The following is a 21,106-nucleotide window of genomic DNA, read 5'->3' on the forward strand; positions in this document are numbered from 1 at the left end:
CCAGCTAACCGGGCTGCCTCTCAAAGCTCCTGCAGGTCTGTTCGTGGCTCTGCGGGCCCATCCGTCCCCTATCTGACAGCCAGAGCTGGGCGCCCCGCTCCTTTGGCTGACGTCCACCCCTACCCTCTTCGGTCCCCAGGCTCACTGCCCAAAGACAGCAAAACCCCACTCGCCTCAGGCGCTCTCGAGAACAGCCCTTAGGAGCCCAAGCCCGCCCCCTGCACCGCCCACCACCCTCGGCCGCGCGCCGCGTGGTTCCTAGAAAGCCACGGCTCCTCCCGCCCTCAGGCCTCACACCGGTGCCCGGTTCCCCCGGCGCGGGACGGGCTGCAGTCCCCAGGCCGCAGGCCGGCGCCCGCTCCCTGTTCCCCCGCCCTGCTGTCTGGCTCGCTGCTCAGCACCCCCAGCCCCTCGTCTGGGAGGCGCAGCCCCTCTGCGTCTTGCGCGTGCTGCGTCCCCGGACGGTCCCCTGAAGGAAAGAGCGGGCACCGCAGTCTGTGGCTCAGCAAGCCCGGAGGCTCCTTCGTACTGTCCCGGGCCCACACGGCGGGGCCTCCCCGCCACACATTCCACACCCGTTCCCCTCCTTCCCGGAGGGGTGGGCCGGCCTTAGTAGTCGCCACCCTGCAGGTGCGGTGAGCAGGCGGGGCGGGGGCGGGGCGCGCAGCGCTGCGGAAGGCGGGGGCGCGCGCGGGAGGCGGAGCTCCGCCCGGAGACCGGTGCGCAGCGGTACCAGCTGGTTTTTCTGCCCTCTCCCGGCGCCCCGGGAAGCCTCAGGCCTGGGATCCGACTTTGGGGCGGCGATGGGGGTCCTCGCGCGCCTCGGCGCCCCTCTTCTCCCTCCTGGGCAGCAGCCACGAGGAGGCCTCTGGCCACGTCCGGCGGAGCGGGAAGAGCAACCCACGCCCGGACAAGGGCCACGGGGCTGGGACGCGGGCGGCGGGCCGGACTCCCGGGCACTTCTCGCGGAACCGCAGCCACCACGGCCCAGAGGCCCCTCGGGGCAAGGGACACCTCGGCCCCCCCAAACTCCAGGCCTGGTCCTGGCTCCCAAGAGCAGTCGACCTCCACTCACCTCCGCGGGTAGGGGCCGCGATTGCCACTCACCTGCTGCCGAGACCTGAGGCTCGCGCGGCCGCGAGGGCGGAGCGGCTCACCTGGGCCAGGTGCGCAGCGGCGACAGCGGCAGCAGCAGGTGCAGCCCCGCCCAGCAGCCAATGCCGAGGGCGGACCCAAGCGTCCCGCTTTGCGCCCAAGGCGGGTGCTCAAGACTGTCCTGCGCTCAGCCCCCTGGAGCCTCGGCTGCCGCGCCTGGGGGGCAGAAGCCGAACCGGCCTAACCAGCCTAGAGAGTCTCGGCGCCCGGGGGACTCCTCGGAAATTCCACCATCCTCAGGGGCCCCTTGTGTGCCTCTGCCCCTCCTCCCACGCTCTTCCTCTTCCTCCAGGAAGCCTGCCTTGACTCCTGCCCCGAAACCCCTGGTGCAGGGAGGACAGGCCCTCTGTAAGGCGCCCTGACGAAACCAAAGCAGGATCAGGAGGCTACCACATTCCAGGCCTTTCCGCTCCAGGGCCTCAGTTTCCTAGCTAGCCCTGAGGGCAGACATAATCCACCAGAGGCCCAGAAATCGACACAGAGAAGTTTGATTTTATTACAGACAATTCTGCTGGATGAGGGGAGTCAGACGGGTGGGACAGAATCTGGGGCCCAGAAGACAGAGGGAGGCCCAGGGTTTTCCTGCTTCGTGACTGTATGAGAGGCCCCTCCCACCCACCCCCTTCTGTGGGTGGCAAGGGTCACGCAGAGTTCAGGTCAGGCAGTTCCAAGCCTGAGCCCCAACAGATGGAACAGGCGCCACAGAGCGCAGACAAGAGTGCAGCTCACAGGACCTCCCCCCCAAACCGTGGCTCCCAGGACCCCCACGCATATGTACGTCTTCTGAAAGCCCCCCCCGCGCCGCACACACACCACCCGCACAGCCAGGGCTTGGATGGGAGGCGGTGGTGGCAGCTCTGAGTCTTGGCCCCTGGGCACCAGTGCCCCAGGACCAGCTCTGAGTCCCCTACACGTCTGTGCTCTTGGGGCTGGAACTGGAAACAGAAACGGGGTTGAGCTGGAAACAGAAATGGGGGCCGGGCCGCCCGGCAAGCCCCGCCCCGCCCGCCCGGCAAGCCCCGCCCCGCCTCACCACATCTTCTCCCGGAGTCTCTGGTACTTCTCCTCTAGGACCCTGTTTTTCACCGACTGAGGGGTGTCGGGCACGAACCAAGCAGCAATGAGCTTGATGCACAAGGCCACGTGCTGGGGAGCAAGGGCGGGGACTGAGTGGGGAGGTTTTAGGTGGGGCCAGCGAGCCCACCCCCCCCACCCCCCGTCCTGGCTCACCTCGAAGAGGATAAGGAAGGCCAGGCGGATGGCCAGGAGGACCCAGGACTGCTCCGTGAGGTTGGAGTCCTGAATGGTGCCATAGTCCCGGTACCTAGGGTGGGGAGCACCTGAGGTCAGGGGTCAGGAGTTCAGAGGGCACGCTCATGGGGCAGGGGGTCCAGACCTGCACTCGGTCACGTTCTCGCCCTCTGTCTGGACAGGGTCCTGGAAGTCCTTGGTGAAGAACACGGACAGACTGTGGTTGACGTAGCCTGTGAGGCAGCTGGGGGAGAGGAGAGGAGTTTGCGGTGGCCCCTTCAGGATCCCGTGGTGCTGGCTTGGGACTGACTCCTGCCTGCTGGGGGCCACCAGGGTGGGACCCGGGGCAGACCCCCTCCATCTCTGTACACAGGAGAGGGGCCCCTGGAGGAGGCTGAAGGGACCCCTGCCTTCCTTGCCAGGGGCTGAGGGGAGCCGGGCTGGGGGAGACTCCTGGAGACCTGACTGCAGGTCAGCGGTGCCCCGCGGGGCTGCCAGAGCTGGACAAGGACCCTGCACAGACCGCAGGGGTCTGACTTCGGGAGGGGAGCCATTCTGGTACTTGCACAGAAAACAGCTGCTTCTGGGACCCTCATCCCCCCGCCGGGGTCCCAGTCAGCACTCCTGGGCTCCCCGGGGCTGGGCTGTGGTTGGGCCGGTTTCCCAGGGGTCTCTGGACCGTCCGAGGCTCCCCCGGGGGGCTGGGGGGCTGGGTCCCCTTACTCGACAGCAGGCTGGGCCCCCTGTCGGCAGGGGCCATGGCGGTGCTTGTACACGATGCGGGGGATGAACTCAGATGTGAAGGCGATGACCATCCCGTTGGCGATGACCGCCAGCACGCCGATGACCTCCAGCACCTGCAGCCAGGGCCCTGGGCCACGGCGGGCGGTGAGGCCTGGTCCACCTGCACCGCCTGCCACCCCCACTCAAGGGTCCCCCAAGGCTGGGGGCCTGGATGGCTGCGGGCCTTGGGACAACTCTGCCTGTGGCAGCCATGAGGTCAGGTCCCTGGCGAGGGAGATCTGGGCGGGACTGACAGAGCACAGCCTCTGCACCCCCCTTTTTGCCAGGGACAGGGAGGGGCTCAGGCCTCCAGCGCCCACATCTTCTGCCTGAACCCTTCAGCTGCCCCCAGGCCTGCTCCCCTTCCTGGGTCCTCACCCCAGGTGGACCCCCTGAACCTGGGCCCAAGGCTGAGGCCCCCTGCGCACTTCTCCCTCCCACATCCAGCACCACCCCCCTCTGTTCATCCCCGACACTGTCCACCCCAGCAAGGCCAGTCCAGGTGACGGAGGCCACCTGCTCTCAGTCCCTGACCCCAACTGCTGCACCCCTCTCTCCCTCAGCTCCCTGCTCTGAGTCCAGCCCTCCTGCATGGCGCTCTGCAGGGCGGCTGCTGGCGCTTCAGCCCATCCTGTCGTGGGATGGAGGGGCTGCAAGGTGCCTGCCAGCCCTGCCTCTTCCTGGGGTCCGAACCCCCTGTGGGCCCAACCTCCAACCTCGGCCGAAGACCCTCTGGAGAAGGACTGGGGGCTGTCTGTAGGGTGAAGGCCACGTCTTGCCCCCCCTGCTCAGAGTGGTTGTTGCAGGGGGACTGGCGGGGCACCAGCACCCCCCACCACCCCTGCCCCCTGGCTGGAGGCCCACTCTCCTCAGGCGCCCGGCGGGGCCACTGACCAATGTCCTTGGCCTTGCGTGGCACCAGGCGCCGCTGCAACCTGACCATCTTGATGGCGTCCAGGCGGATCTCCACGAGGTTGCTGAAGAGCGCGAGCAGCGGGGCAAGCGGGAAGGCAGCCACGAAGATGGTGGTGAAGCCGTACTGGATCACTGGGGAGTGGGGCTTGTCACTCTGGGCCCCCGCGCCCCGCCCCCCTCGGCCTCCTCGCGCTGCATCCCCGCCTCCCTCGCGTACTCATCTCCATGAACTCATCGAACAGGCTGAAGGTGTTGACCGGGTTGAGGAGGTAGTTGCGCTGCCAGCGCCTCAGCTCAGGGTCCCGGGACACGGTAGCCCGCATCGAGCGCCACTTGTGGGCCAGCCACCTGGGGGCGAGGAGAGCCAGTGGGGTCCGGGAAGGGGGCCGGGGCCCCTCGGGGCTGGCGGCTCTGGGGCCAAGCAGCGGCCGCGGGGTCCCTCGGTGAGGGTGGGGCCGCCGGGATCCCCGGGGAGGGAGGCCGGTCCTCACGGGCGCAGGTACTCCATGCAGTTGCTGAGCGTCTGTTTCAGACCCATGATAACGGCCATCTGCACGAACAGGTCCATCATGCAGCCGCTGAGATGGCACTGCGGGGGCAAGAGTGGGAGTCAGGCCCAGGAGGTGGCGGGGTCGGAGGAGGGGGAGCCTGGGAGGGAGCGTGGTTCAGGCAAAGGGCGGTAGGCATCCAGGACAGACTGACCTCCTCCAGCTTCCACAGCCCCGCCAGGCGCACGGACTTGCCAGGGTGACCATTGATCCTGAGAAAGGCAGCAAGGCTGAGGGAGGGGCCGGCCCTTGCCTCTGCCAGGGTGGGGGTGGGAGAGGAGAGAGGCATGGAGAGGACGGGAAGAGACCCACCCTGCAGGGGAGCAGAGGCTGGGTGCTGATGCACGGCTTATACCCAGGACCCCACCCCCGCCACACACACCCACACATCCACAGGGGACCACCCAGCTGTTCACAGGCTCAGATACACAGTCTAGACAAGGCCCATTAGGAATAGTTTCAGTTTCTCGCAAATGTTACTATACATATAGGGTTGCTTTGTTTTGAAATCACGGGCTTTCCATGATAAAAATATAGGTAAACTCTGTTAACGCAAACGCTGGCCCGTGCTTCATGGTGTCGGCCTACAAGTCCGCGACAACTACCGGTCTGTACGTTTGCAAAGGAAAAAACGACTATTTTGAAATTTTGATTATAGGTTTGGGAAACCAAAATAAGTCAACTGAAAGATGGCAGAAAAATCAACTAACAAATGCTCAGAGCAGACACAAAACTGATAGCAAGCTTAACTCGCTTCCACAGATGCAACAAAACCACTGACAAATGTAGCAGGAAGAAATAGCTGTCACAGATTGCAGCAAAAATTATAAAACACTAGAGTGAAATTCACAAGAAATCTGGGGACCCATATGGGGGAAACTAGAAAACAGCTAAAGAACATGAAAACGAGACTTGACTAGGAGGTCCTGTCCTGGCTCTGTGGTAACAAACTCGACTAGTATCCATGAGGATACAGGTTCGATGCCTGGCTTCACTCAGTGGCCCAAGGATCCGGCGTTGCGGTAAGCCGTGGTGTAGGTCGAAAATGCAGCTCGGATCCCATGTTGCTACGGCTGTGGCGTAGGCCTGCACCTGCAGCTCAGATTGGACCCCTAGCCTGGGAACCTCCATATGTCGTAGGCGTGGCCCTCAAAAGACAAAAAAGACTTGGCTAGAGAAACTTTGTTCTTTGATAGAAAAACTTAAGGTTGTGGGTTTGTCTTTGCTTTTTTTTCTTTTTAGGGCCGCACCTGCGGCATATGGCAGTTCCCAGGCTAGGGGTCCAATCGGATCTGCAGCTGCCGGCCTGCGCCACAGCCACAGCAACATGGGATCCAAGTTGCATCTTCGACCCATGCCAAGGCTCACAGAAATGCCGGATCCTTAACCACTGAGGGAGGCCAGGGATCGAACCCGAATCTTCATGGAAACTAGTTGGGTTCCTTACTGCTGAGCCATGACGGGAACTCCACCAGGGTCCTTAAATGAGGAAAAGACAAGCAGAGAGATGGCAGGATGAGAAGGAAAGCCTGACACACTGCTGGCTCTGAAGACACGGGGCGGGGCGGGGGGGGGGGGGGCAGGAGCCAGGGAATATCAGGCAGCTTCTAGAAGCTGAGAAAGGCAAGAGTGTAGATTCCAGACAGGGCACAGCCCTGCTGACAGCATGATTTCAGCCCAGTGGAACCTGCTTTGGCCTCCTGGCCTGGGGATGTGTGTTGCTTAAAGTCACTAAGCTGTGGTCGGTAATAGAAAATTAAGTTTCTATTTCAATCCTTCCTGAAAGAATGTATCATTTCACTGTGATCTTAAGCAGTGATTCCCACAAGATTCGCACAGAATCTTGATGTAGTTTGACAAAAATTAAAGTACACCTAGAAAAATGAACATGTAAACACCTATAAAAAAGGAAAAGTGAAAGAGGAAAAGGAAATTCCCTATCTGACAGTAAGGTGTCACACAACACTAATCACACGGTAAGCTACTAGATTAAACGCAGAATCTGCAGAAATACGGCACATTCAAGCAAATGACGGCACTTGGTACGTGACCAAGTGCTGGTGACGGTGACAGACAGTCGATAAATGGTTTGGAAATAACTGGCTGCCATTTGGAAAACAACAAACAGGCTTCCTTGCTCTGCCCCTGCAACAAAACAAATTCCTTGTGAATCAAAGATTTGAATGCTTAAAATGTTGAAACCAGGAGTTCCTTGGTAGCCTAGTGGTTAAGGATTTGGCATTGTCACTGCTGTGGCTCAGGTTTGATCCCTGGTCCAGGAACTTCTACATGCCAGGGGTGTGGCCTAAAAAAATGTTGAAACCGAAAGCATCTAAAGGAAATCCCAGCCGAATGCACTTTTAATTTTGAGGAGGAACAGGCCTTTCAGATCCTGGCGTGAAAAACAGGAGCTATAGGAGTTCCCTTGTGGCCCAGTGGATTAAGGATCCAGCCTTGTCACGGCAGTGGCTTGGATCATTGCTATGGCGCAAGCTCCATCTCTGGCCCAGGAACTTCCACATGCAGCAAGTGCAACAAAAAAAGAAAGAGAAAAACAGGAACTATAAAGAAACATACTGATAATCCTTATGACACAAAAGAAACTGACTCTAGAGTCACACAGGTAACTGGATAGGCTTTCACCACCTTTCCTGGAGACCACAGGCAGGGGTGGTGCACAGAAGGAGCCAGACTCTGGCTTCTATCTGCTCTACCACCTGCCAACTGTGTGACCCTGAGATAGTTTCTTAGCCTCTCTGTGCCCCGGCCAACTCCTCTGCGAAATGGGGATTAGAGAGTCCCTACCCCACAGGACCGCTGTGCAGACTAGAATTGGTCCATGGGAGGCACTCAGGATAGGATGCACGTGTGTGCGCTGGCTGCAAGCTGTTCTTAGAAAGACCCATCCCACCATGCCGAGGAAAGGCAACTCGGTCCTTCGTTCTTCGGAGTGAATGGAGAGCGAGGAATCCCAGGTTTGGACAAAAGTGATGAACTACGACAAAGAAACAGAAAGACAGACCTTTTAGGAAATGAGGTAATGAGAGAAGAGGCAAGAACTTAAGGGAAGAGAGAACGCTGATACCCTGAAGAAAGCACTGTGTCTATGAAAACAAGAAAAGGATGCTATTTAAAAAAAAAAAAAAATAGAGGGGGAATTCCCACTGTGGCTCAACAGGTTACAAACTGAATTAGTATCCATGAGGATGCGGGTTTAAAATAAAGAGAGAGAAGAGGAAAATTCAGGGAGCCTAAACAGGATGTCAGGGAATTCCCTGGTTCCGTCCCTGGCCTCACTCAGTGGGCTAAGAACCCGGCGTTGCTGTGGCTGTGGCATAGGTAGGTGGCTGTAGCTCCGATTCGACCCCTAGGCTGGGAACTTCCATATGCTTCAGGAGTGGCCCTGAAAAGATGATTAAAAAAAAAAAAAAAAAAAAGAGTGCTCTGAAATTAAGACTGTAAGCAGAAGCAAAGCATTCAGTTGGACGGCTGGAAAACAGAGTCAGGAAAACTCCCAGAAGCTGGAACAAGAATGCGAGGGAAAAAAGCAGAGAAAATTAGATGATCAATTCAGCAGGTCCAATTTCCAAACGGAAACAATTCCACAGTAGGGAGCAGAGGGAAACGACACAGGATGCATGAAAATCACTCAGCATCGAAAGACACGAGGCTCCGGGCCCGTGGATTCCATGCACCGGGCCCTGCAAGTCCAGCAAAGGACCAGAGCCACACTCCCGGCCCCGGAACTGCCATTTCCGGGAGAAAGAGCGAGAGACAGTGAACAAAGAAATGTGTCCCTAGTGGCGGGGCTGCGGAGGGAAAGAGGCGGGACAGGAGCAGGAGGCAGCAGGGAAGAGAGGGCCTGAGGGACCGGGGTTCTGGGTCGGATGACGTGCAGGGGTCGGGCGGACAGCAAAGGCCAGCAGCCAGGAGGCAGCAAGCGGTACAGGGGAGGGGAAGCAGGAGAGGGGAGAACCCGAAACTGAATAGGATGCTGAGGTTTTTTGTTTTTTTGAAAGGATGCTTTATTTTCTTTATCATTACTATTTTGGCTGTGCCTGCGGCATATGGAAATTGTGGGGCCAGGGATCAAATCCTCCCCAAGGCAGCGACCGAGCCAGAGCAGTGACAATGCCAGACCCTTACCCTCTGAGCCTCCAGGGAAGATCTTTTGAAAGAATGTGACAGCATGTTTGTGTAGTGGTGGAATCATCCCGTGGGGAGAAAAGCTGGCGTGTGAGGAAGGTGTGACTTACTGCAGCGCCTCGAAGGCAAAGGACCCATCACGTCACCCTGCTGAGGAATTTCAGAAGACAGGGGACAGCGAGAAGGTACACAGAGTCGGAACCGCAACACCGTGAGACTTGTGGAACAGAACACGAAGCGGAAACAAAAAAATCCTTCCCAGGTCTAAGGAAGACAATGACTCCAGGAAGCGCTCATCAGGCCCTTCATAAAAAGGAAACTGCGCAGAGTTCCCGCAGCAGAAACAAATCCGACAAGGAACCATGGTTGCAGGTTCAATCCCTGGCCTCACTCAGTGGGTTAAGGATCCGGCATTGCCGTGAGCTGCGGTGTAGGTCACAGACGAGGCTCCGATGTGGCGTTTCTGTGGCTGTGGTGTGGGCCAGCAGCTCCAATTAGACCCCTAGCCTGGGAACCTACACATGCGGGCGAGGCCCTAAAGAGCCAAAAAAAAAAAAAGGAAACGAAGCACGTGCAATTTCCCACGTACCCTTTCTCAGGAAACCACCAGAAAACATGGGGTCTCACATGGCAGAAAATGAGGGGCTTCACAGGATGAAAGGGCCAAGCACAGCCCCGAGGGAAAGAGACAGCTGCCAGGCAAGGGGGCATCTCCAAGGAATGCATGATGTCTTGGAACATACTGGGAAGAGTTGTTTGGTTTTTGTCTGTTTGTTCGATTGTTTGTCTTTTTGCCGTTTTCTTAGGCCACTCCCTCAGCATATGAAGGTTCCCAGGCTAGGGGTCCAGTTGGAGCTGTAGCCACTGGCCTATACTAGAGCCACAGCAACGCGGGATCCGAGCCTCGTCTGCAACCTACACCATAGCTCATATCAATGCCGGATCCTTAACCCACTGAGCAAGGCCAGGGATCGAACCCTCAACCTCATGGTTCCCAGTCGGATTCGTTAACCACTGAGCCATGACGGGAACTCCAAGAGTTGTTTGTTTTTAATATGGCCACACCCATGATATATGGAAGTTCCTGGGCCAGGGAATGAATCAGAGTTGCAGCTGCGGCAATGCTGGATCCTTTAACCCACTGAGCTGGGCCAGGGATCAAACCCACACCTCCACAGCAACCCAAGCCGAGGTAGTTGAACTCTTAACCCACTGCACCATAGCAGGAACTCAGGAGTTGTTTTTGCTGTTGTTGTTGTTGTTTTAGGACCAAATCTGAGGCATACGGAAGTTCCCAAGCAAGGGGCAGAGTAGGAGCTGCAGCTGCTGGCCTACAGCACAGCCACAACAACTCAGGATCCTTAGCCCACTGAGGCCAGGGATCGAACCCACATCCTCATGGATACTAGTCAGTTTTGTGACTTTCTGAGCCACAGTAGGAACTCCTGTTTGTTTGGCTTTTTTTAAGTTCTGCTAGAGAGTTTGGCATTAACTGGTAATGTGTATGTAACTTCCAAAATTTAAGCAAACACAGAGTACACACGGAGCAATTCTTTTCTTCTGAAAAGATAACTGTATTTTGATTGGACCAAAGAGGTTCATTTCACTGGCGAGACAAGGGAGGGGACGTGGGTGCCTGTGTGTGAAGTGGGGTGTCCACCACAGCGCCATGTATAACGCTCAAAACCAGAATTAACGCAAAGGCCCACCAACCGAAGTGCTTAAATAAACTCCAGGACGTTCCACAAAAGAATGCTCATAGTACATTTCTACACACAAAGCCTCACCACCCATATGCAGACGTGGGAGAGGCCTATAGTGTGTCTTCAGTGCGAAGCAGGTACACGCATCTACGTGATAAAACCGCTTATGTCAGTGTGGTGGGGGGGTGTGCTTAAATGCCTAAAAACGTCTGGGAAGACCCAACAAAGTTACAGCGTCATTTCTAGGGCTGTGGGTTGGGTAGCCGCGGTTTGCTGTGGCCTCCTTCGCACATCTCTCTGCTGGGTTTCCACATGTTCTGTGCATGATTGGTTTTTAAAATTTAAGAAGGTATTTCCATTTTTAAGGTGGGGACAACCGAGTCCAAGGGAGGCAGGTGGGAGCAGGTGGCCCTTACCTGCCCAGGATGAAGGCGATGTAGATGAGGGAGGAGAAATGGGCAAAGAACTGCAGAGTGAAGAACCTGATGGTGAACTTGCTCTCTCGCTCTGAGAAGGTCCTGGGCTTCTCTGGAATGAGAGGTGGGCCGTCCCTCCCCCATCTCTCACCCTGATGACAGGCCCACGCCTGTCCCCCCCACGACAGGCCCATGCCCAGCCTGTACCTATCCTGACAGCTCAGGGACACCTGCAACCCTCACCTGTCTCCTAGGAGGGAGCCTCTGGCCTCTTGGGGGGGGCCCTTCCCCCATCCTAGGGCTCTAAGACCCCCACGCTGAATCCTGCCCCCAGAAGCCAGAGAGGGGCTCAGCTCACCAAAGTCGCAAAGCTTCAGGGCCACACACTTGTTGATCTGCGGGCGGGGAGACGAGGGCTCAGCTCGGAGCTCAGCGAGCCCCGCCCCGCGCCCCGCCCCTCCTGCCCCGCCCCACCTTGGTCATGACGAGGATGGTCACATAGTGCACCAGGGCCCCGGTCACCACCACGGCCGTGGCCACCTGCTCCTCCAGGAAGGGCAAGGCCGAGTTGAAGAGGGCAGCAGCCAGGACACGGTAGACCACCAGGACGTGGGCCATGCCAATCATGAGGCAGATCTGCGGGAGGGGGTGGCGGGATGGGTGGGGCTCGGGGGGCTGCCCCACCCAGCCCCGGCCCCGTGGCAGCCCTGGGCGTACCATCAACAGGGTCAGGAGGAAGATGATGCCGCTCCGCACGTACGAGTGCTGGTGCAGGCGCGGCTGGGAGTCAGGGCAGTTGATGAGCTCGAGCGCCATGTCCTCCTGTGGAAGGGACCGAGCAAGCTTCAGAGCCGGGATCCACGCCTCAGACCCGCACGGCTCAGACACAGCAGACTCATGCGGGGCCACACAGGCCTCTGGGCCTGGTCTCCTGGCTCAGCCTCACCTGGTCCTCGTCCCACCCGTACAGGTCCCAGTGCAGGACCACGCGGGCGCGCTGGCGCTTCCAGATCTCCAGGAACACGGTGGCTGTGGCGGGGGCGCGGGGGGGGGGAGGCTGAGGCCTCATGGTGCGTCCCTCGTGGTGTGGGGCTCAGGCTGGCCTCCCCGAAACCCCAGCGACTCACCCCACAAAGCCATGAAGATGGCAAACAGCACGGTGCCCTCGTTGTCGAAAAGGTGGGTAAGCTGGGGAGAGGGGCGCGTGGGCCTGGGGCGGCCTTCCCCGGCCCATCACCCGGGCAGGGCGAGCCAGCTTCCCCTTCTCTGGGTGCACCCGTGGCCGCGTCCCCAGGCGCAAACCTTGGCAAAGGTGCAGGTTTCCGAGAGCCGTCGGTACCTGCGGCTGTGGTCGCCGCGAGGGCACATGTAGATGTCGTGGGCCTCGCAGATCTCCTTGCTGCGGGTGCAGGGGCGGGGGTGGTTGCAGCACTTTCCTGCGCCCCCTCGCGGGCCCCCGCCCACGCTCAGCCCCACCCCTTCCGGACCCGCCCCGCCCTTTCCCTGACTCCGCCCCACCCTGCCCCGCCCCTCGACGACCCCGCCCACACCCACCACGCATCTCCCCGGACCCCCGCCCCACCAGGCTCTGCCCCACCCTCAGTCCCGCCCCATCGTGACCCCGCCCATGCCCGGTCCCGCCCCTTCTCTGCCCCACTCCACCTGATCTGGCTGGCGTGGAACAGGGAAAACCCACTCAGGAAGATGATGAGGCCCACCGCGGCAGCGGGCACCAGCATGTAGGTGTACCAGCCGAGCCAGGCGAAGTACAGGGCCACCTTCTCACCAAAGTAGTTCCTGCGGGCACAGCTGCCCCGTCAGGGCCACTCCCACCGGGGGTGAGCGTCCGGGGGCCAACGCCTGGGTGGGGCATGCCGCAGGGGAGGGGGGCAAGGAGAGTCTGGGTCAAAGCCCCGGGAGTCTAAATGGGAACAGACACCTGCCTGCTTGAGGCTTGGGTGTGTCTGGGGGCAGTATTACCTGATGTCATCGATTGGCTGCTCTTGGAACATGTTTGTCCACTGGGCCCATTTCCTCTTTAGGTCTTCCTCCCCCTGGGCGCAGGTGGCAGGCAGTGAGCGCTTCCTGCCTCGGGCCCGGCCCTCAGGTCCTCTCCCCCGCGGGCCCACCTCTCACCTTGTGTAGGGGGAACCCGGCCTCAAAGACCCCAGCCTTCACCAATTCCTGGAATGTGTCTGGTGGACACAGAGATTCTCGGGTCAGACGGGGGTGAGGAGCCAGGGCGGGCCCTGTCCCCTTCTTGCCACGTGACTGCCCTTCCCAGGGGGCTGCACACACAAAGGCCACGGGTCCCTTCAGTCCTTACCCCCACCTGCCCTCTGGCTGTTCAGGACAAAGTTGACAATTCGGATCCTAGAACACAAGAGCTGGCTCAGGATGGCCCCGTTTGACCTCGCCGGGCCTGCTCTATCAGGCCAGGTCCCAGGGCCCTCTTCGTCCCAGCAGAGCCCCCAGACCCCTGCCCTGACTGCTTGACCTGAATCCAGGACTCGTGAGGAGCCCACCTCCCACCTCCTTAATCCTCTGCAGGTCCAGCTGCTCCAGGTGGGCCTCCCTCACGGGTGGTTCTTCTCCTCCCAGGGCCCCAAGCTCAGCTCGACAGGATTCCCTCCCAGACGCCTCCCAGCTCCCCTTCTTCCGATGACACCTTCCATCTGGAGCCCCCACACATCCAGAGCACACCCTTTATGTGCAGAAATCCTCTTGACACTCCTGTGAGCCATTTTCCCTAAGGGGAGACCAAAGCTCAGAGAGGTTGAGTACTTGACCAAGGCCACACAGCCAGGAAGTGCCACATCCAGGTATCTGACTACAAAGTCATGCTTCCCTGGAACATGAGACCCAGGCCCCAAGCATCCCAGGGCATCCCCCACAGCCTGCTCCTCCCAGGCCCCACCAAGGTGCCTCCACTCATGCACCCCCCAAGACCAGCCAGTTCGGCTTTCACAGGAAGAGCCTCCCTTGCCTCATCTCCAGCTTTCAGGAGGACTCTTTGCTGGTCTCCGCTGACCAGGCCCTAGATGAGTTCAGAGGGCTGGGGCCAGAGCCAGGAAGGCGATGGAGGAGGGGGTGGGGAGGGCAGGTGGACAGGCTCGGGGGGCTGGATGATTGGGGCGGGGGGGAAGCAGGTACATGGAGAGGGAGGAGCTGCCAGGTGCCTGGGAGGCCGGAGGCAGAGGTCCAGGGAGGGGCATTTGGTCTGGAGAAGAGCAGTCAGGACCCGAATGCAGGGGAAGGAGCTCAGAGCCCAGGATGGACGGTGGGAGGGCCTCTCGGCCTCTCCCAATCCTGCCCACCCTTTAAGGCTGGCCTCCACTCTGCACAGGGACAGTCATGGGCAACCCTCCCACACTCCAGCAGGTGAGAACTGTCACTTCTCCTTATCACAGATGAGGAAACTGGGGCACAGACCCTGCCCCTGGGGCCTCTGCCCTGAGACCAGGCCTGGGAGCCTTGCTGCCTGTCTGGACCAGGCCCGTGGGTGGGCAGGGGTCCTCCTGGCCCCAGGTCTGGGCCAGCCTCTCACCTGGTGGTGGCTGGGACGGGAGTTGGCCTGGCCAGCTCCGCTCTCGGAGCAAACCCCTCAGGCTCCCTGAGAAGCGTGCGGTAGAGGTCAAAGATCCTGTTGTCGGCTCGCATCCCAAAGTACAGCTTCTCCTGGTCCTCCAACACCTGAGGGGAGGGCAGCGTGGACCCTCTACTCCACCTTAGGACCCTCCCCTTTTCATCCAGGGCCAATGACCTGTTTCTTCCACCTCAAGCACAAGGCCACAGGCCGCCTCTCAGGCTCCTCCCAGGATCCAGCCATTCCCCGTGGCCCCTGCCCCCGGGCAAGGCCCGCAGCCAGCCCACCTTGTGGTGGAAGCCCTTGCTCCCGAGCTCCTCCAGGAACCGCTGCCGCTGGGAGGCCTGCCGGGGCTCTCTCTGGGCGCGATGATCGGCCACAAGGACGTAGTCCCACTGTTCAGCGGCCTCCGCCTGCAGGAAGGAGGTGTGAGCTGGGGCTGGGAGCGGGCAGGCCAGCTGCAGGGCATGGGGGAGCAGGTGGAACCAAGCCCAGAGGGGCTCGAGCAGAGACTCACCTCACAAGCATTGGTCTCCATCAGAGGGAAGCTGTCCCCTTCGTTCCCCACCAGGATCCGGAGGCTCTCTTCACCCTGGGAGAGCAGGCAGGATGGGAGAGCAGGCAGGACGCAAGAGCAGGCAGCACGGGGCTCACCGCTGCTTCCCCGGCGAGGTGCTCAGGCACCAAAGGGGTTAAAAGATAAAGCTGGGGGAGTTCTCTTGTGGTCCAGCTGGGAAAGGATCCCGAGTTGTCTCTGCAGGGCCTTGGGTCGCTGCTGCGGCGTGGGTTTGATCCCTGGCCTGGGAACTTTCACATGCTTTGGGTGTGACCTAAAAAAACCCCAAAGCATAAAGCTGGGATGGGGTGGGAAAGTTCCAGTGGGGCTGCGCTTGCGCTGAGGCTACAGCACAAGTAACTGGTGAAGGTTTGTTCGGAAATATATACAAAGAGCTCCCAGGACCCATAAAAAAGACAGCGCTGCTTAAAATGGGCCAAAGGCGTTCCCACTGTGGCACGACAGGATCTGTGGCATCTCTGGCGCCCTGGGAGGCGGGTTCTAGCCCAGGCCCGGCCCCGCGGGTTAAGGATCTGGCATTGCCACAGCTGCAGTGCAAGTCCCAACTGCACATCGGATCTGATCCCCGGCCCAGGAGCTCCATGTGCTCCGGGGGGGAGGGGGGGGCAAAAAAGAAAAGGGGGGGGGCGAAGATGCCAGAAGGCACTTCCAGAAGAGGAGCACTAGGAAGAGGGGAAAAATGGAACTAAAACTTGGGGAAATGGTGTTACGTGACCAGAGGCACCACCTTAACCCATTTCACAGCAAGCATACTGGTCAGACAGCCTCAAAGGTCCAGATGATCTAGTAAAATGTGGAATCTCATATAGCATTGTAAATGAATTATACACCCAAAACGAAACCATGTTGGGCTTTTGGCTTTGACCAGCGCCCCAGGCGACGGGGCACTGGGGCCTCTGCACCGTCCTTATGACTCTGGAGGGACACGTGGGAAACCACACAGCAGGAGCAGCTGTGATTAGCATCCGAGTGGCAGCGGAGGAGGGGTGTCTTCAGGCCTCATTTACTCCCAGTGAACAAAGAGCAAGCTCCGAGGGCTCGAGACAAAGGGACACGGGCCCCTTCTCTGGAGGAGGGGTGGGGCTGCAGCAGGTGGGGGACAAGGGCAGACAGAGCAGGGCATGTGGGGGGAGCCTGGGGCTGTGGTGGGGGGAGAGCGCAGCAGGTGCCAGCGCCGTGTGCCCTCAGACAAGCTCCCACTCCTCCCAGCCTTGGGCATGACGGCCCCCAGGGGCTGGACAAGAAGCAGGATGCGTCCTGTAACCCCGGCATAGGCTCTGCAGGCTGTGGGCTCCGTAGGAGAGACTCCAGCCCATGTCCCAGCTGGCAGCTCCCGGGAGCACAGGGACCCCAGGGACAGGGACCCTGCCCCCTCCCCGGGGTGGTGTCCATTGGAACACCCCACCTTTTTGGGTGCCACCCACCCCACTGTGGCCCCCACTGGCCCTGGGCTCTTGTGGTGGCCTCCGGCCAGCCTATCACCACTACTGCCCCTCTCCTGGCTCACAAGTCTGCGCTCTCCTACCCTGTCACACCCTGACCCTGCTTCTTTCCCTCCTGCCGATGGCCAGGCCTTTGTCCCTGCTGGTCCCCCCCTGCTCTCCCTTCTCCTTTGCACCACATTCCGGCCTAGCTCAAGGCCACCCCCTCCAAAAAGCCTCACCAGACTGCTCCAGCCAGTCTGCCCTTGAGGACTGCCAGGTAAAATACAGGCCACCCAGGCACTCTTGAATTTCAGATAAACAACAGATACCTTTTGGTATAAGTATATCCCAATTATTGCGTGAGACATACTTATACCCCCCCCAAAATGTTGTTTATGTGAAATTCAATTAACTAGGTGCCGATTTTTTATTTGGTTTTGCTAAATCTGGAACTCAACTCCACCCCCGACCCCCATGCACACCAGGAACTATTGGGTCCAGGACCAGGCCTAGGTCTGCCCCCTTTTCCTCCCTCTGTCTCCATCGCAAAAGCCAAGAAATGCATCACATCCAACCACAGAACAGCAGGCACTAGGACATGGGGCCCAAAGTCCCAGGGAGGCAGGGCAGATGCAGACATCATCTCCGTGCCCACAGGCACAGCACGGCCACTCTGCCACTGAGACTCTGCCCCTGTGGGTCGCGGGCTCATCAGGCCCACTGCCCCCGTGTTCCTGAAGTGCGGTCACCCTCCTCGCACAATGTCCCCTTCTCCCGCCCCGCCGCGCGACTGCAGCCACCCGCAGATGTCCAGGCTCAGCTGTACCTTCCAGTTTGCAGGGAGCGAGAGCGCCCTGGGCTGAGGCGCCTCTGCCCTGGGGAAGAGAGTCAAGTCTCAGGTGGGTGGGGACAGATACCTGTGTGTCACTAGCAGCCGGTTCTGTGACTTGTCCCCATAGGGGCCACGTGTCCTGGTGAAACGGATCCTCGGGCACTTGACTTCAGACCCAGGAAGATACCCCTGCCCCGTCCCCCACCAGCCCCGGCCTCCGGCCCCCCGCCTCCTGCAGGAGGAGCCTTTGAGGGCCCGTGGTGGACAGTCCCCCAGAGGCGGAGAGGCCCACACATCAGCACAGGCTTGAGACCAAAGGATGGCTGGGGGAGCTGGGGCCCAGGGCGGGGAGGGGTGGCACAGAGAAGCCAGACAGGGCAGGACTTTAGGATCCAGACAGGAGGAGGGCACAGGGAGAGACTGACAAGGGTCTGCAGAGGCCGGGGTGGAACGCTGGCCCTCAGGCGGCCCCCAAAATGACACTTCTGGACCTGGTGCAGCTCTCGGATCCCAGACACCCTCCCCGTCAGAGACGGCACACAGCGATGGGGCATTACCCAGAGCCTCCCCTGGAGGCTGGTGTGTGATCTGGACCAGAGGTGTCCTCTGGGCTCCGACCCGACCACTGATTCAGGCCACTGGACAGGGATGCGCCCCCCCCCCCCCAGAGCAAAGGCAGTGACCTGGTCACCCATGAGCAATGGGTCAGTAGTCGCAGGGCAGCCAGGTCTGAGTCCCCCTTGCCCAGCCCTGGTCCAGCCCTCATACCCCACAGCCAGACAGGGCCGAAAGTCTGCGCCCCATATACTCTGGGCTCACCAGCCTCATCCCTAGGCCACCTGCAGGCAAGGCCCCTCTCTAGCCACGGCCACAGCCCCAGCCTCAGGATCAGGCTGTCCACTGGCCATCTGTCCACCTGCCCTCCAGGGAGAGAGGCCTCAAAGGTGGGAACCAGGATCACCTGAAGCTGCCCCTTCCCCCGGCCAGCCAAACTGCTTGGTGTCCCCAAAGCCAGGGCTCTGGGCCCCCTGTGTCCCTGTCCCTCTGGTTCCCAGACCCCCACAGCAGGAATGGGGTTACCCCAGCCCTGCCACAGCAGACCCCCAGCAGGTCCCTGAACACAGACAGGTGCACAGGCTCTGGGTACCAGGCTCTCTGTTGTCCTCCCTTCAGCCTTTCAGCCCCTGTGCCCTCCAGGCTGCACGCCCCGTGGCCAAGGCCCAGGGCCTGGCGCAGGCCAGAGTCCCAGTGGGTGAGCCCACTGGCTCCCGATGACGATACTTCTAAAGATGCAGCAGCTCCTGGGGGAGCTTGGGAACCAGAGCTGGGGGAGTTCTGCTTCTCTCCATCCCTTCCCAGCCCAGCTCCAGGTCACCAGTGGGGCCAAGGAGGCCGCGGCACAGACGTGACTGCCCCCAGCTCCTGACCAGTCTAGGCAGGCTGCTTGGAGCCCTCCCCTCACTCTCCATGGCCCAGCTCGCGCCGAGGGTCACACCCCAGGCCCAGCCCACCTCTGGGCCCTCCTGGCTGGGCGCCACAGCATGTTGCCATCTCATCACCCAGGGAAGGGACCCTCCTATCTTCCCCAAGAGCACAAACACGGAGAGGCTTCCCCCTTGCTCACCTAGCCTCTGAGCCCTCCCCGAGCAAGTCCCCCTCCTCAGCTCTGGCCCATCAGCTTCCGAATCCGTCCCTCTGCCCCTCTGCCTCCTTGGTCAGGTCATCCTTCCATGTGTCTGTGTGTTTACTGACCCCAGACACTCACTGATGACGCGGCCTGCTCTGTGTGCTGCTCTCAGGGGTAGTGCCCAGTATGAGTGGACACAGGGGCCTGGACAGGGAGGTACCTGCTTGGCAGAGGAGGTAGCCCTGAGCTTGCCCTGCTGGTGTGGATGGGCCCTGAGGGGCAGCAAGCAGTACGAGTACCTCCCAGAGTTGCAGTACTCAGCATCGCCAAGGGTTGGTGGTTAGCGTGCACACAGACGTGGTACTCAGCCCTTCAGCTCTGCAGAAGCATGAGGGGCAAGAAGGGAGCCGAAAGGAAGTGAGATGGGGCGTGGGGGGTGTTGGCTGCTTGAGATCACAGGAGCCTGGCCTTCAGCGGGGAGCAACGGGGAGCCATGGAAGAAAGGGACTTGAGAGCCGAAGGGCGTGCCCACATCCAGCTGGGGCCACCAAGTTCCCTTTGCTGCCTGCATAGGTCTCTTTCCAAGGGTTAATTCTCTCACCTTGGCCAAATCATGTGCTTCCTCCCCACCATCCTTTCTCCTGTCCCAGCTGGGGCTGGCACGGGAGCAAGGGCGGGCAGGAGAGCCCAATTATGCCCACAGCTCCAGAACTGGCCCTGCAAGGCCCGAGGCAGGGTGAGAGGCCGCCTGCGTGGCCTGCACTGGGAGCGCCCTGAGGAGGACAAGTGGGATGCTGGTTTTGTTCTCCACCTCGGCGTGGGTCCCCTCCCAGAGCCGCCCAAGGCCTGGCCGCAGCCCAGAGACCTCCCGGTGGCAGAGGGAAGAAAAGAACCTTCCTGGGGTGTTCTCCTGCCTCCCCAGAGCCCCCAGCCTCCTGCTCTGCTCCCCAGAAGCGGCGTCCACAGCCCTCGGCCAGCTCCCCGCCCTGCCTGATTTGAGAGTCCTCTCCTCCAGGTCCCAGGTCAGCCCAGGTCAGCCCACCCCGGAGGCCGCAGGGCAGAGCTGCAGGGTCTGGGGGCCTCCTGCCGGCTCAGGGCCCCGAGGTGGCTGTGCCTTCCCCGCAGGGCGGGAGGAAGGCTGCTCTCCTCTGCGCCGGGCAGGTGGAGGGAAGACCACAGGCACCTTCCAGGGGAGGCCAGCCGGCCGGGCCGGCAGGGGGACCTCGGGCGCCGACCCTCGTCCAGTGGGCGTGGCCGCGGGCGCCGACTCACCTGCATGCTGGTGGCCGCGCGGTGCGCCGCGGTCCGCGAGGGGAACCCGAGTGCCGCTGTCACAGCCCAGCGCTCTTACCAGACTTCCGCGTGGGACTCACCCCTCCCTCCTTCCCGCCCTCCCTCCCTCCTCGCCCTCCCTCCCTCCTCGCCCTCCTCCCCCTCCTCCCCCTCCTCCGTAGGTCCCTGGGCCGCGCCCGGCGCGGTGGGGAGGAGCCAGTGGCCCGCGGGGGGCCGGAAGGGTTAGCCCGACTCGACTTGAGGCTGCTCCTTCACCTGCAGAGGGATGCTACCCCGGAAGCTGGGATCGATTGGCATCCTTGGGTGGGGGGGGCTCTGAGCACTCTCCCGGTGGCCGGTGACCGGGGACACATCTTCCCCAGGCCCCCTCCAGGGCACCCAGCGGGAGAAACCCCCAAGCCCACGGTGATTCCCTTAGAGGAGAAACAGGGGCCGGCAGGAGTGCGGCTGGGCCGCCTCTAGAAACTCCTCTCCCTCCCTGAGCCCCTGCTGGGGCCCCAGCTGGGGGAGGGGGAGCCCTGGGGTCCAGAGGCAGGAGGCTGGCCCTGGGGGCGTGGAAGACAGAGCAGGTCTGTACCACACCGTGGTGAACCCAGGCAGCCGTGCAGAAGGCTCTGGGACACCCGAGCGTGGCCACCCTGTGGGACAGCCTATTGCTCCCAACGTGGAGTGGGGCGTCCAGGCCCTGAAAGCTGCTGGGAAGCTGAGGACCAGGGCGGGGACTCAGCAGGGAAGCCACACCGAAGCACTGAGCAGCTTGGGGGCAGCTGGACGGGTGCAGGGAGCACCCCTAGTGTCACGGGGGTGCCCAGTGTCAGGGCACAGCCGTGTGTGGCCCAGGCAGCCCTGC

The 21,106-nt window shown here is 60.9% G+C and overlaps 1 protein-coding gene across 6 annotated transcripts; it reads right to left on the minus strand.

The window, feature by feature from the left end:
• Positions 1-1,627: 1,627 nt before the first annotated feature.
• ANO9 (anoctamin 9) lies at positions 1,628-20,336 on the minus strand. Of its 6 annotated transcripts, none has more exons than XM_047774813.1 (24): positions 20,236-20,336; positions 15,021-15,095; positions 14,791-14,916; positions 14,465-14,610; positions 13,244-13,290; positions 13,054-13,112; positions 12,898-12,971; positions 12,580-12,714; positions 12,220-12,316; positions 12,045-12,105; positions 11,864-11,946; positions 11,635-11,739; positions 11,392-11,457; positions 11,276-11,312; positions 10,918-11,029; positions 4,807-4,864; positions 4,596-4,693; positions 4,322-4,452; positions 4,084-4,236; positions 3,130-3,277; positions 2,552-2,650; positions 2,386-2,479; positions 2,189-2,301; positions 1,628-2,113 (listed from the first exon to the last, which is right to left on the minus strand). In XM_047774813.1, the coding sequence occupies exons 1-24, from the start codon at positions 20,239-20,241 to the stop codon at positions 1,813-1,815; spliced, it is 2,424 nt and encodes an 807-aa protein (XP_047630769.1). In that variant the 5' UTR covers positions 20,242-20,336; the 3' UTR covers positions 1,628-1,812. The 6 variants fall into 6 exon arrangements, with proteins under 6 accessions (XP_047630769.1, XP_047630768.1, XP_047630770.1 ...); XM_047774812.1 differs by having other exon boundaries at positions 11,392-11,553; XM_047774815.1 differs by having other exon boundaries at positions 1,923-2,090; positions 11,392-11,553.
• Between the last annotated feature and the right edge of the window lie 770 nt (positions 20,337-21,106).

Source organism: Phacochoerus africanus, chromosome 4 (assembly GCF_016906955.1).
Source record: "Phacochoerus africanus isolate WHEZ1 chromosome 4, ROS_Pafr_v1, whole genome shotgun sequence".
Classification (NCBI taxonomy): Eukaryota; Metazoa; Chordata; class Mammalia; order Artiodactyla; family Suidae; genus Phacochoerus; species Phacochoerus africanus.